Consider the following 14,934-nt stretch of genomic DNA (forward strand, 5'->3'; position numbering starts at 1 on the left):
TTATCCCCATTTGATGATGTTGGTACCACATGCATAGTGTCAGTTCATACATATGCATAATTTATAACATGATTGGATGCATTCCAGTGTTGTAAATGTTGATGATGTGTTGATTGTTGTTTGATTGTTTTGAATGTCTGTTTATGAAACAATTGGGTGAATGATACAACTGTGATGTGTTATGGCTTTATAACCTTATAACATTTGTTAATTATGATGAGACTCACCCTTACATGTTGTCGTTTTCAGATTGAGGACAGCGGCTGTTCGACTCAGTGAGGATTAGCTCATGAGTCAGTGTTTTAGTAGCGTCAGGTGTCATGCTCTGATAGTTGTAACACTGGGGACGCGATTGTTTAGAGTTTATGATTATGACTCTAGTTATGTTTTGATGTTTTGAAGGATGAGTTTTAAAGATGTTAAACTTAGCCCGTTTTTGATAAATTTCCGCTGTGTGAACATGAAACGTTTTAATTTATGATGATTACCTCAGTGAATGCATGACATGACTGAATGATGCTTGTTTATTATGAATTGTGGCACCCTTATTTCATGTACTCTGAATAATTGTTTTAAAATTTCCGCGGGGTTAGTAAAGGGTGTTACACGCGGGACCCACAAATTTTAGTCAAACCAAACAAGTGAAATTCAATCTTTCTTTCCAACTTTTCTCTCTCCACTATCTGCCCTTCTTACTTCTCTCATACCAAACACAATGTGTATGTTGTGGGTTCGAATGAATCCCACTATTATGAAAATTTTATTTTGTAAATTTTCAATGACACGTGGGACTTTAAACATTTAATAAATATTCGATTTATTAATTATATATTAATATTCTAAAATTAGAGAATTTCTCAACCTACCACATACCCTTCTTACGCACAATCGAATTGACCATTTTGCCCTTGTGCTTTCGTAGATGCATCTCCGGAAGCACCTTTTTTTTTGTTTAACGTTACTTTGTTCCGTAGATGCATCTACGGAAGTCTTCCTTAGGTGGATCTACAAAAAGGGTTGGTGTTATAACTCGCGCCAAACCTTTTTCCTCCCTCATTCTTTTAATTTTAAACTCAAACTCAAACTTTCCTCATACTCTCTCAATCCCAAACTATCTTTCCACTACCTCAAAAGCGATATCAAGTTCGACTATGTTGTCAACATCAACTTCAAATCTCTATCAAGTTCAAAGCGATATTTTAATCGGTAAGTTTTTCGAATTTTTAGTTAATTTAGAGTAGTTTTGAAATTGAATTAGAATGTGATATTTAGGAGTATAAATGAATGGATAGGTTTAGCAATAGTGTTTAGAGACAATGTAGGGTTTGTTTGACGTTTTAAACGGACAATCAAGCCACCAAAAATAGAGTTTGTAGTGGCTGGATTGACTCAGACACCATTGTTGTGTTTCTGAGTTTCAGTTGCTTTCGTAGATCCATCTACGGAAGAGATGGACATTGGGGCGTTCCGTAGATCCATCTACAGAAGCACCCAATGTATTTGACAACTAACATGCTCTTCCGTAGGTCCATCTACGAAATCACCCAAGGTTTTAGAAACTAACATACTTCCATGGGTGCATCTACGGAAAGAGTATTTTTATTTTTAACTTCTTGTTTATTTATATTTCATTGTTCATGTACGGTTACCTATGCAAACATTAAGACTCACGGGTCATATAGAGATATACATGAGAGGACTGTGCGCATGCATCTGTGCGTTGCGAACGGGCGCGTGTTATATCTCAGGTGACTGATGGAGCTGCTGTTCCACCTGATACACCCGCTATAGTCGGGCATTCTACACTTGTCCCAATTGACGGGCTCTCAGCTCCTGTTCCAGTTCATACACCCACTACAGCCGAGCATTCTACACTTGTCCTAGTTGAGGGTCCTTCCCCGTCTACTACTACTTCACGGAGGCCCCGGGATGATGCTAAGGGTTCCTCACAAATGTCACCCCCCGCAGACGTCATCGTGGCACTACTTCTACTCCTGTGCCTTCTACTCCTACTCATGTGCCTGTGCCAGTGACGGGCGATGTAGGATCTGCTGTGCCACCTCCGCAGGGACACGAGGATGAGCCGGTGTCAGAGTCTAGATGGTACCCTGGGGTCCTATAGACGCATTCCTTTTGATAGGGTATGATGATCATGCAGCTAGGCGTATATGGGATGGAGAGATAAATTTTATTTGTTAATTACTATTTATTTTCGTCAGTTCTGACCTTGCTTATTACTAATCATTTAATTTTTTAAAAATTTCAGATTAGGGATCCCCAGAGGTTCTACAACCATGGGCGAAAGATTAAAGATCTTGCGCAGCCTAACGAGCCATGGTTTCAGGAGGTACTGGAAGCTTCAGGCATGAGGGATCTTTGTACGCTCTGCTACCATACTATACATAATGGTATGCTTGCGGCCTTTGCGGAGAGATGGCATCCTGAGACATCCTTATTTCATCTACCCCACGGTGAAATTACCATTACCCTAGATAATGTGGCTGTAATTGCAAGCCTCTCAATCATACTTGGTTTTGATGAAGACAATGTGGATATCAACTTTCATAAAGGATGTGCAAAAAGAATGTCAAGTCTTACAGTGGCATGCCTATTTCATCTACCTATCAGGGGAACCCTCTTTCGTCATGGTAGGATGACGAAGGCGGAAGCTCAAGAGATGCTAATTGCTGAGATAGGGGCTGATCCCGATAACACCCTTGAGGAGGTGGAGAGGGACGAGGGGCCCACGTCCAATTTATCTTCCTGCAGAGATAGTATGATGTGGAGCTCACTGCGGCACACCAGGCTGAGGGAGACGAGTTGGAGCAGGCTACACTCAAAGAGTGGGCGCTGAGATGCTACTTCTTGTATTTGATAGACACTCAGGTATTTATGGACACGAGCTCGACGTACACAGAGGTCGTCTACCTAACGTACTTATCGGATACAACATGTATCCATGAGTACAATTGGGGAGCGGCTGTACTGGCGTACAGTTACCACAGACTTGGAGAGAGATGTCTGTGGAAGACAAGGACAGTTGCGGGCAACTGTACTCTATTGGTGGTAACAATCTTATACTCTTCTACTTTTTTTATAGTACTTTAAAATAACCGTGTTTTTTTTTCAGGGTTGGATACTACAACACTTCCCTGACATTATTGGCTGGGGAGAGGTAGAGGAGTACACCGAGGTCATGCCGTGTGCCAGTGCTTTCACCCCCCTTAGAGGGAACCAGGTGTCAGATCCCTACAGGCGCGGTCTTGACTGCATGGCCGCGGAGGACATCAGATATTGTTGCTATGATGAGCACCGGAAGATGGTTCCGTTTGATGAGATAACTCTATATTCTGGATAGTTGGCCGCCAATAGGGGTGGGAATAGGCTAGGCTAGGCTTTATAAGGCCTGGGCCTGGCCTACGATAAACTTACAAGGCCTGAGCCTGGCCTATGGCCTACTATAGGCTCGTTTTTTCAGTCTGGCCTGGCCTTTTTAAAAGCCTGACCTGGCCTGAAAGCCTATTTAAAAGCCTCTTTCTTAGTAATGTTTTCAATTAAGTCATATTACTTAAGAAGCCTTATAGGTCGCATATATATGAACATTTAGATCGGCCTATTTAGCATTTTTTTCTAATATATATGCATATATAGACCAATCTATTTAACACTTTATATATATATATATATATATATATATATATATATATATATATATGCATAGATAGACCAACCTATTTAGACTAAGTTTAATATATATGAAAATATAGGCCGACCTACAAGGCTTTATAGGCTTTTTTTAATAGCCTAGGTCTGACCTATTTTATTAAATAGGCTTTTAAAAAAGCCCAAGCCTGGCCTTTTTATCAAATAGGTCTGGCCTGACCTGACCTTAAGTAGGCTAGGCTATCGGCCCCTATAGGCCGTCCTGGCCTATTCCCACCCCTAGCCGCCAACTCGACCATTATTGTACGTTATCTTCCAGAGCGCTTCATACGTCAGTTTGGATATGAGCAGACGATACCCCGCAATCTTATTGTTTCAGCTCCTATCGCCATGACCCGCACGCAGTTACAGGAGGTCTTTTTCAGACTGGAAGCATCACCTGGTCCCTGAGGAGGCACGGGCGACGAGAGTAGAGAACGACTGGAGCTGTGCCGAGGGGTACATCACTTGGTACTACAGTCTCACATCCATACATGCTTCCAACTGCAGAGGGAGGTCCGTCCAGACCAGCCCACGAGGAGATTCTCCGTGCGCATCAGGCTCAGTTGGACCACACACATGATCTTCTACCTCTGTGTCGTCAGATAGTTGACAGGGGCATCAGAGTCATTGCAGAGGGTTTATTCCCTAAGGGGACTGCTTCTTGGCGTGTGCTGGATGTTATGATCAGGCTGGCAGAGAGTGCATTTCTGTACCGTCGACATCGTAGTGGATGGTACGTAGGATGGCACCCGGTATACTCAGAAGTTATATTAGATGATGTATTTATATTTTATTTTATGTATTTGATGATGTACTTGACACTTTAACTTTCATTACTTATATATTGTATTTTTATTGGTCTACCTACTGTTGTCTTTTATTAGAATTTAGCGGTGTATATTTATGAACAATAAAGGAACAAGAAAACATTGGGTAATCTACGATATATTTAGAAGTACCTTTGTTTCAAAAACATTGGGTGCTTCCGTAAATGCATCTACAGAAGTATTACTAAACTGAATATAAGATGAAATTAACTGCGTTTTATACGCTTTCATAGATACATCTAAGGAAGGAATCAAATTTTTTCAAAATATGAGGTGCTTCCGGATGTGCATCTATAGAAGTTGGGGGCAAAATTGAAATTTTGCATGGTGTGTAAGATAACCATGGGATGGATTGAGAAATAGTCTAAAATTATATTATTTAACTTTTTAATTAAATAATGTTACAAAATTAATGTTTTATTTTAAAAAAATGTGATATGGCGTAAAATGTGTGACGTGATCATTGTCATGTCAGCACCACATCACAAAATAAAGTGCCAACTGAACAAATTAGAAAGAAAAACTAAAAAAAAAATCAAGAAATATGAAAAAGAGGGATCGGAAAACTGGTTTCTTTAAGGGGAATAAAAATTTGAAAAAACCAACTACCTAACTAATAATAAGACATGCCTATTAACACCCTAAATTACCTTTATTTCAAAATTAAATTACACTAAGAAATGCCCTTTATTGTAATTTGCTAAATCAAATTTTATTTAAACCAATCAACTTTTACCATTCTTCTAAGTGGCACTCATTTCTCAATTTTCCTATTGGATGTTTGGTAATACCTATTGGATGTTTGCTAATACATGCATTACGGCTTTGGCTAATATGCATAAGGATTTTACTTATGCACCATGCATAAGCCTACATAAGCCATTGGATCATGTTTTTAATCCAGTATTAAGTATTGAGTATTGAATATTGAGTGGTGAGTATTGAGTATTGAGTAATAACAATTGATGTCTAGAATTTGATCCAATGATCCAAGGGTCCATAATAATCTATGCATGGTGCATAGATTTTTATCTATGCACGGTAACTGCACCCCATGCATTACCGATGGATATTTCCCTCCATCCTTTGAAATCTGAAACACTGTATTAATTCACATTGCTAATTAAAAAAATAAGTAAAGTAGTCTATTGCAGAAACTGGTTCTTAACTCACACTGCTTTGAAAAATGCACATCAAGGATAACAGTCTACTAAAGAAATACAATTATCCATATCTATGCAAAACAGACTGCGATAGCAACTGCAACATATTTGTATCTCTTACCCATTGGTTTCAAGAAACATTACAGCTTGGATTTATCTAACTTACTGCCTAATTCAGATACATCTAGAGCCTATGTACTGTGTTTTGCTACACTTACGCAAAGACATGTCTACATCAATAGCTTGTATTATTCCCTTACTCTCTATCATGCTTTCTTGCACAAGCTACCATAAAGACGTTGTCAATCACATTAATAAATGCATGTCATAAAAATGTTGTTGCATCTCAATTCTGTCCAACTAACTACCAATTCAAATTTCACTTTTCTGTAATGTCCACACATATGTAAGACATGCCTAGAAAGACAATAGTTGGACATTTGTTTTATTATAACTCAAAATCAGTTTTTGAATGTTCTTATTACTTATTTGTATGTGACAGATCTATTATGTCAATATTGGAAAGAACACATACTTATTGGAAGCGCTTGATGATTTGTCTCATAATATTCCTGGTGATTATGAGTTGCTTTCATCCAATAAAGTAAGAAGATCATGGTCTGAAAATTGTGGATCATTAAGTCATCATTATTATCAAAACCTAGAAATCAAACAAATAATTTCCATTTGATCATATTGGTAGTTGATTCATATGTTTAAATTTGGATATGACATTCTTGTGAAAGGTCTATAAGCATAAGGTAGCAAGTTTGATATTATATAAAGTTGTGTGCATTTATGCAAATTTACGTTATTGATGGCCTGGATCGTGAGTGAATAGATCAAGCAAAGTTGGAGTTTCAGGTCGTAATGTCAAATTTGGTAGACTTCCCAACTCATATCCCAACTAAAAATGGTTTGATAGTTTTCAGTATATGTTGCACATGACTAAATAGATATGGAGTGATATTTTTGTTTCTAGCAAGTGGTTGCGTATTGTACTGATTTTTCTCAACTTTTCTGCATAATTACAAAAGCGAACTATATCTCAATATATTCTTTATTCAGTTACTTCATTCTATTTGTCTACTAAACTGTTGTTTTTCTTTGTTGGTTGGCTAGGTCATTGATGCTCAGCCACTGCTTGACTTGGTGGAATATTGAACAAACCATTGGTCCTGTTGCATTTTCTGTAAAATTCTGATGGATGTAAAGCTGATATGTGATGTTGATGTTTTGACTGTACAATCTATCTTGCAGATCCAATGTCTGGGTTGGGAAAAGTACATGTCCAATAACAATTGCACACATCTTGTAGAAGGTCAGTCCATGTTTATGGTGACAAATGATTTGGCTGTGACTCCATTGTCAACCTTCAATGCTATTTCATTGTGTAATATTCCTAAAATTGTTCTTCATTTTGCCTTCATTATTACAATGTTAGGATTGTTTATATATTGCAGAGTCTCAGAATTCTAAAAGCTTCTTTGACATCAACTTCTGCTTTAACAAAAGGTCTCAGCAATGTTTTTAATTTGCGGATGCTGTCGTAGACACAACTGTGGTGGCAATGTTTTGATTGTGTTAGTTGCTTTTGCGGTTGTTGGTCGCATTGAAGTTGCTTAGATTTTGAGGTTACTGCGTTTTAATTTTTGCTAAAGTTTTGGACAAGCATAGCTAAAGTTGAATGTATTGCACAGTTTGATGCATTAAAAAGTTTCTTCTCAAGAAGGTTGAAAAACTCAGAAGTGTCAACCTAAGTCTACTCTCTTTAGTGTCAATGTCGTATCAATACATTTCATTTTATTATTAATTTATACTCTAACAATTATAATGTAACAATTATAATTACCCATGCGGACGCACGGGTATCTTACTAGTTAATATAAAAGGAATAACATCTTCCAAAGCTTTCACTGTGTCATCGTTTATAGTAGTTGTACCAACATATTCAAGTTCAGCTACAACTACAACCTCTTCTCTTTAGAGTTGTTTTCAACTTTAACTACACTTCCACCCCTCACAATCCTCATATTGATTGGAATCAAATTTACTTGTTACTCTTCTAATGAATTGAAAGAGTTGACACTTAATTTTCCACTTCTTAGAGAGTATGTGACAAGTTCTTGCACCAGGTCACAACAAACTTCTAAAGCTCTAGATAAAATCAACATAGGCCTCAACAACTAAATTGCACCAAATTTACAGTGAGAAATTCATAATTAAAGATTCAAGGTTTGTGAAAATCCAAAATGGCAGCAAAATTTGTATCAAAATTGACAACAAAACAAAGTGCACTACTAGCATGAAATTTTGGCCAAAATTTCTAATAGAGTTTTTCAGAAAAAAATAAATAACAAATACTTAATCTTAGAACAGAAGTATGCACTTTTTTGTAATAGGCTGTCGCATATTATTTGCTCAAGAGGCAAAGATTCAATATAATGGCTCTAATTTTACCCTATAAAAATCACCAATCGCCTCTTCCGAATCTCTGCATGGATTCCTCTTTCTTTTGTTTCACAATTTCAAGTATCTTGGGATTGAAGAATCGATCGCGGACGTATTTCCTCTCCTCAGCTTGGATCTCCTTGATAGGACAAGGATATGGGTTTGGAGGTAGTCTCTTTCCTTGGAGGCGCGCAATTTGCTTCAGGCGAGCATATGCTTTCTTCTTTGCCTTTTTCTCTGCTAGATATTCCATCTATGAAGCAAAAATAAAAAGGCAAAAAGTGACTATTAGACGGTAAAAGGGTAAATCAAATTGCAGAGAGAAAATATTCAGGAACCACTTTAGGTTACGTACATCTGCTACTTCCATTGCTTCTTCCTCAATAATGCCTTGCTCTTTCAACTCAAGAACCCTTAAGGCGAATAAACGAGATGGAGGGGGATCGATAGCATTAAACCTGATTTTGAACTTGAAACGTTAATCATACATATTAATAGGTAAATAATGCATTTTATATTTCAATTTTACTATTACCACGGACAAGTAGACAAGGAATATGGAAAATATACGAATTTTCTCAAGTGGGCGGAAACATCTTGAGAGGAAAAAAACACACCACTTTGCAATCTTGAGTGTGTGTGTGCGCTCTATCAACTAGTAACAGCTATTGTATTGACATATTCTTAGTGAATTGATAAATCATACCCTATTTTGCAGAAAAATAACTTGAGGACCGCGTGTCCATCGTCAGAACATACAAATAAGCTAAGAATTAACAGATAGCAAAAGGAAACAGATTCGCAAGACATACATTCTTTTCATACGAGCGTGAAGTTGTGAAACAGTTAACTAAGAATTCACAACACGACAAGTTTGATATTTAAGAACTCAGTCCAGCCACTAAAAGCGCCGGTCCACAAGATTGAAGAAAGAAAAATGAGAGAAATTTTAGTTATTTCTACTTTTAACCCTGCCTTGACATTATAGACTCAAATCCAATTAAAAGGTAGCTATGTATGAGAGAAACATTCATTACAACTAGAGAACATAACCAAATTCCAAATGCTACTGAAAAATAACAGGACGGATCTAATTCATAACAGTTTTTGTGTCACACAAGGGGCTAGCATGATCTCTGAACCAATAAAATAAACATCAGAAATGAATAAGAACCATATCAGGCACAAGTAACAATCATACAGAAACAGAACTGAAATTTGTTAACAAATATTTTAGCTATTAACAATAGGCATTGAACCAAAATAAGTAGTTAACATTCTTATTTAGAAATCTAGATAAATAATGAGTTTAAAGAGGAAGAACCAATCTATAAATTCATCCAGAAGCTATATAGTTAGGAAAAAGCACCAAAGTTTTTTCTTAGTAATATACCAAGAATCAAATTGGATCCAGTGTTATCCATGGCAGGGAGCCAAAATCCCACCATACAGGGCGCTTTGCGGCATTGTTATAGAAGATTATAGCGGAAAAACCCGCAATATCGGCCGATTTTTACCCTTTCGGCGAGCGCAAAAACCGCCATGTTAATCCGCCATGGCGGATGTTTGATAATACTGATTGGATCTTAAAGTCCAACATTTCCCCATTCATGAATTCAGATTTACAAATATCCTTAATGATCATATCATATCACTATAGAGAAACCAAACTCATAAAATTAACAAGCCAGCAAAGTTCATATCAATAGAAAAACCGCAATAACATGCTTGAAGATTGTATAAGAAAAAACAAGAGAGACGAGAAAAAGGACAATACTTGATGGGATCATGGTATTTAGATTCTGGATATTTTTTATAAAATCTCTTTACATAAACATCTTCAGGAAGCGTGATGGTCGGAATTTTCCCCTCAGGTCGCGGAAACGTTGCTGGCGGTGCCCTGGAATTCACAATAAAAACAAAATTTTACACAATTTTCACTCCTTCATGAGATGATACAAACGCCATAGAAATATTAACACTGCTTAACTAGTTGTTGAAAACAACGCAGTGGAAAATCACAAGAACGAATAGTGAGATTTAGGAAAAGTGAAAAAAATTCAGAAAGAGAAACAAACATTGAAGAAAAATACCATTGTGCAGCAAAGAGTAAACCATCAATTTGTCCATAAAATATCAGTCTCTCCTAATCCGATATGATTTCCTCCACTTTCTAGCCTCAAACTTAAAATAATCATTCGGAATGTTCACACCAACTCCATACTCTACAAACTTAATCACATTCCATTTCATTAACCATAGCACTCAGCATCTATAAATAACTATTTGTTCCCAGAACTATCACTCTCACCCACTTGGTTTCAGAACTATAGAAATGTAACAGAGAACAGATAGTCTCTAAACTATTTTCAATCTATTATATAAGTCATTGAATTATCACACTCTCATATATGGTTTAAAGATATCGCCATAAATTATGGACGAAATTCCCAAATAACACAATAAAAAACTAAAATTAACATTAAAGGAACCAAATTTGAATCTGAAATGAGTGCAAAAATGAAAGAGCAGAAGATTAACTGTTCCATGGCTTTGAGCCACACAGGTTCAGCCTTGGCTAACCCCTTGACGAGCTTTCTCGTTCGAGAAAGCAAATTTCCTTTCATAAACGACATTGTTAGCCCTTCTTTGTTTTTCGGTCTCTCTAGTTTCTACAATGCACCCTTTACTGCTGCAAACAACAAGAACCAAAATTAGAATAAAAATCATAATAAAAATTACAACTTTGTACTAAAATCTGAACTGTCCCATTTCAAACTAACTTCAATCCAATTAAACCCTAATACCCATCAATTAACAATACAATTAACAATACTTAAACCTAATACCCATCAATTAACAGTTCAATTAACCCTAATATTTATCAATTAACAATTCAATTAACCCTAATACCTATCAATTAACAGTAACACACTAGATTCAGGGACAAAACATATTGCGAAAAAGCGACCAAGTTCACTATGAACAGACAGAATCTGAACTGCAGAATAAAACGAAGACAGGAAACAGAATAGCAATGAATTGGTTTGAGAATTGAGATACCTTATGTTGTTGTGCGATGAAGAAGCCAAGTGTTATGCCTTGTGATTTTTTTCTTTCGTTTTGTTTGGTTTAAAATTGAACCGGACGGTTCATCCGGTTTGAACCCGACCCACGGCTATTTCATAAGTTTTAAAATGAACTTAAATTATCTTATGTTTTTCATAATGCTATTACATATTTATTCGTCCTTATAAATATTTTTTGTCCTACAAAACTTTTATTCATATGGTTTTAGTTTTATTATTTTCTAGAATTTTAAATATTGTTTAAATTTTTGAATCATTTGTTTATATTTATTTAAAATACTGTAAAATATTTATTATTAAATTTTAGAATATTTTAAAATGAGAAGAATTAAATATAAATTTTTAAATTTAAAAAAATAATAATAAAAGTAATGAAAACTCGACTTAGAAATTGAATTTTGAGTTCTTTATTTTAAATAACTTTTTATAATGTTTTAAACATGTCTATAAAACAATCATTTAAAAATACAAATTGCTTTAACAACAAAGACTAAAACTACATACATAATAATTTTTTAGAGCCAAAACATGTTACTTTTTATAAGGACCAAAAGTAAAATTTAGTAATTTTATAGGAGGCAAAAACATATTTAACCCTTAATAATTTTATAATATTACAAGAGATTAATTATTATACAATATCAACATTTGTTTTCATTACTTTATAGGTTGTTAAAATAAAAGTCAAGCTTAAATAAAAATCTAACTATGATTAACTGACAGTGTAAAATTTCTTTATATTTTTTTGTTGATTAAATGTAGGGCATAAGCCCAAAGAAAAGAAAGATTACAAGGGAATAACACACAGGGTAGCAACCCTAGACAAATCCTTAACAAACAAATTAAATAAATCCTGCAGTCATTCATCAAAAATATGAGGACCGTGATCAAGATGAAAACTCAGTTTAGGTGAAGCATTGACACACCAATTAGCTTCTCTATAAACATGGATGAAGTTAGTCAATATGTCGTTCGTCAACTCGTGCATAATTTGACTTATCAGTTTTTTAGTTGCTCCTATGAGAGACTTCTTCCCACTAATACTATCAATCACTAGTTTATTGTTTGATTGAACCATAATCCTTTTGAAACCTCCACTTATAGCAAACTTTATACCCTTCAATACTCTCATATTTCAGTTGCTTCAATGTTGCATATTCCAATATATTTGGAGAACCCTCCGCACCATGCCTCATTATGGTCTCTTAAAATACCTTCACAAACTGCCATAGATGACTCATTGATTGTTCCATTCAAATTCACAAAAATTTAAAATTTCTTTACATTGTCGGTACATATCAATTAATTCATATTATAAATTTAAATATATTTTCAATTAATTAATATTATTTTATTTATCTAAGGAGTACTAGGGTATTATATTTTTTTTAATTCTAAGTTTAATAATTTTACTTGAAAGTCTTTTTTTACAATTAAAATATTTACTTTTAAAAAATAATTAATTCATACATTTGAAAAATGCATTTTTAACTTAAATAAGTAAACTAGAGTCTCTAAGTTGAGATGCTCATGGTTGGTTTATTAACATAATCAATCCATATCCAATATATAACAATTTGTCATAACTGATTATTATAACCAATTCATATAACTAGTTTTATTTTTATAAAACCGATTATATCTATAACCAAATTTTATAACCGGTTATAGATTTCATAATCGATTTTAAAGCTTATATCCAGTTTTCAATTTAAAACCATATTTGCATATAAAAATCAGTTTTTAAAACTGGATATTGATTTTTTTACAACTGGGTTTTAACATAAAAATCCAGTTTTAATAAATGGATTTTACTCTAATAAAATGTTTTTTTTCATATTCTTAAAAATAACACAAAAGCTCAAAGTATTTCCAGCATGTTCAAGATGAATTAACTATGCAATGCTTATTGTAGTAAAAGAGAGCGTAAAATCTCAGTAATTTCAACATGTTCTTTGAAATATGAACTGCAATGTTAAACACACAAGTTGAAGTTGATTTATACAATGATACATGTAGTGAAACAAAACACAAAAGCTCAAATATACTAGTAATTTACAAGATCATAACATGTTTACATATGCATGTAGGTTATTATAAAACAAAGTTTGATCTCAAAAGTTAAAAGAGGTCCAACTAGCATCAACATCATCTATGGTCTTTTCATGTAATGTGATTCCAACACAAGCAACTATCCAAGATCAATCCCTTCTTGTATTATGATAACACCAAAATAAGCATCATGCACATAATGTTAAAAAAATATGAAGTTACAATTTCATGCTATTACATTCAGGCAAATTCAATACAATTTCAGACCTAAACTCTAAACAATCACACAACAAATGCATCAGTTACAGGAAGAAACAAAAAATACTTCAAAATCATAACCTAAACTTTAATTATTCAATATTGCAATATAAAAGTTTGTAACATGATAACAATTTTAGAGTAATTTTTATCATGTATATTACTTTCATAACCTTATTAATATTAATTCTAGAATCCTATTTTTTTTTTTTTTTTACAAAATCCAACAACTAGAATGAAGAATTTGTAGGCAAACACATGAAGAAAAAAACCAATCAAATTTAAAGAGCCGTAGTTCCAACTCAAGTCCCATCTAGACAATACTTTCTAATGACTTTGCAATATTGCAATGATTTCTCTCATAGATTCAATGATAAGCATTAAACACAATAATACTTGACATGTTTACATGTTGTCTACATAATATCAAGAGACATATTTAACAATCAGTACACCATGTTTATGTACATATTAACAAAGTGAGAGGTATCCACACAAACCCCCAAAAAAGGAAAACAAAATAACATTTCTATAGGAGTATACAATACAAAACAGAGGCTTTTGAGCAATTCAATCCATAAATGAGACTAGAAACATACTTGGTTATACATCAAAAACAAAAAATTAAATGTTAAGTAACCTAGATGATTATGAACATAGGAACACATTTCTCAATGTATCATATAAGGCCCAACTAGATAGAACAAATAATTGTTGTAAGGAATGAGAAAACTAACACCAAAGAATAAGACCAACAATTCATAAAGGAATAATATTTTACTCCTTGTTCCAAAAACATCCATGTTCAAAAGGGGAACAACCACACAAGTATCTACATTATTGTCGTAGTGGTAGGAGGTACAATTCATAAATTAGAAATTTTATAGGAGGTATATTATTCTAACTCTTATTTATTTGATTGAATATGAAACTCAATGTCAACAATTTTACTAGTCCATATCCTTTGATCTTGTGTGTGATGAGACCTCCTTGTTTATCTTTGACTTATGTACATGATGACCTTCATTGGGTTTTTGTTCTTACCATGTTTATATGATCATGTCTTATATGATTGTTGCTTGATCTTGATTTTCCTTGATTTAAATTTGTGACACATATTGATACTTTATCTTAAGACATTTCCTTAAATGATGTTTATTGGCAAATTAGTCTTTGAGTTTGATTGCTTGATATTGTGCATGGCTAACTTGTTTGATTGTTGTGAATGATCTCAAATTTAAACCCTAATGCATAATCCCTTGAAGTTTGCATGAGTCTCTTTGACTTTTTGTATTTATAATCTTGAGTGTAATGATTATGATGGTTGATTCTTATTCTATATTGTTAGATACCTTATGCATTAATGTTTGTGTTCAAATCCAAGGAAAG

At 34.2% G+C, this 14,934-nt stretch overlaps 1 protein-coding gene across 4 annotated transcripts; it reads right to left on the reverse strand.

The window, feature by feature from the left end:
* Positions 1-7,896: 7,896 nt before the first annotated feature.
* On the reverse strand, positions 7,897-11,325 carry LOC131594516 (uncharacterized). 4 transcript variants are annotated; one of them, XM_058866669.1, is made up of 5 exons: positions 11,210-11,325; positions 10,688-10,838; positions 9,924-10,046; positions 8,502-8,604; positions 7,897-8,399 (listed from the first exon to the last, which is right to left on the reverse strand). In XM_058866669.1, exons 2-5 carry the CDS (start codon positions 10,780-10,782, stop codon positions 8,166-8,168), a joined length of 555 nt encoding a protein of 184 aa, XP_058722652.1. In that variant the 5' UTR covers positions 10,783-10,838; positions 11,210-11,325; the 3' UTR covers positions 7,897-8,165. The 4 variants fall into 4 exon arrangements, with proteins under 4 accessions (XP_058722652.1, XP_058722654.1, XP_058722653.1 ...); XM_058866671.1 differs by having other exon boundaries at positions 10,688-10,835; positions 11,210-11,276; XM_058866670.1 differs by lacking the exon at positions 11,210-11,325 and adding an exon at positions 11,060-11,199.
* Between the last annotated feature and the right edge of the window lie 3,609 nt (positions 11,326-14,934).

The sequence above is a fragment of the Vicia villosa genome, linkage group LG4 (genome assembly GCF_029867415.1).
Source record: "Vicia villosa cultivar HV-30 ecotype Madison, WI linkage group LG4, Vvil1.0, whole genome shotgun sequence".
In the NCBI taxonomy this organism is placed as follows: domain Eukaryota; kingdom Viridiplantae; phylum Streptophyta; class Magnoliopsida; order Fabales; family Fabaceae; genus Vicia; species Vicia villosa.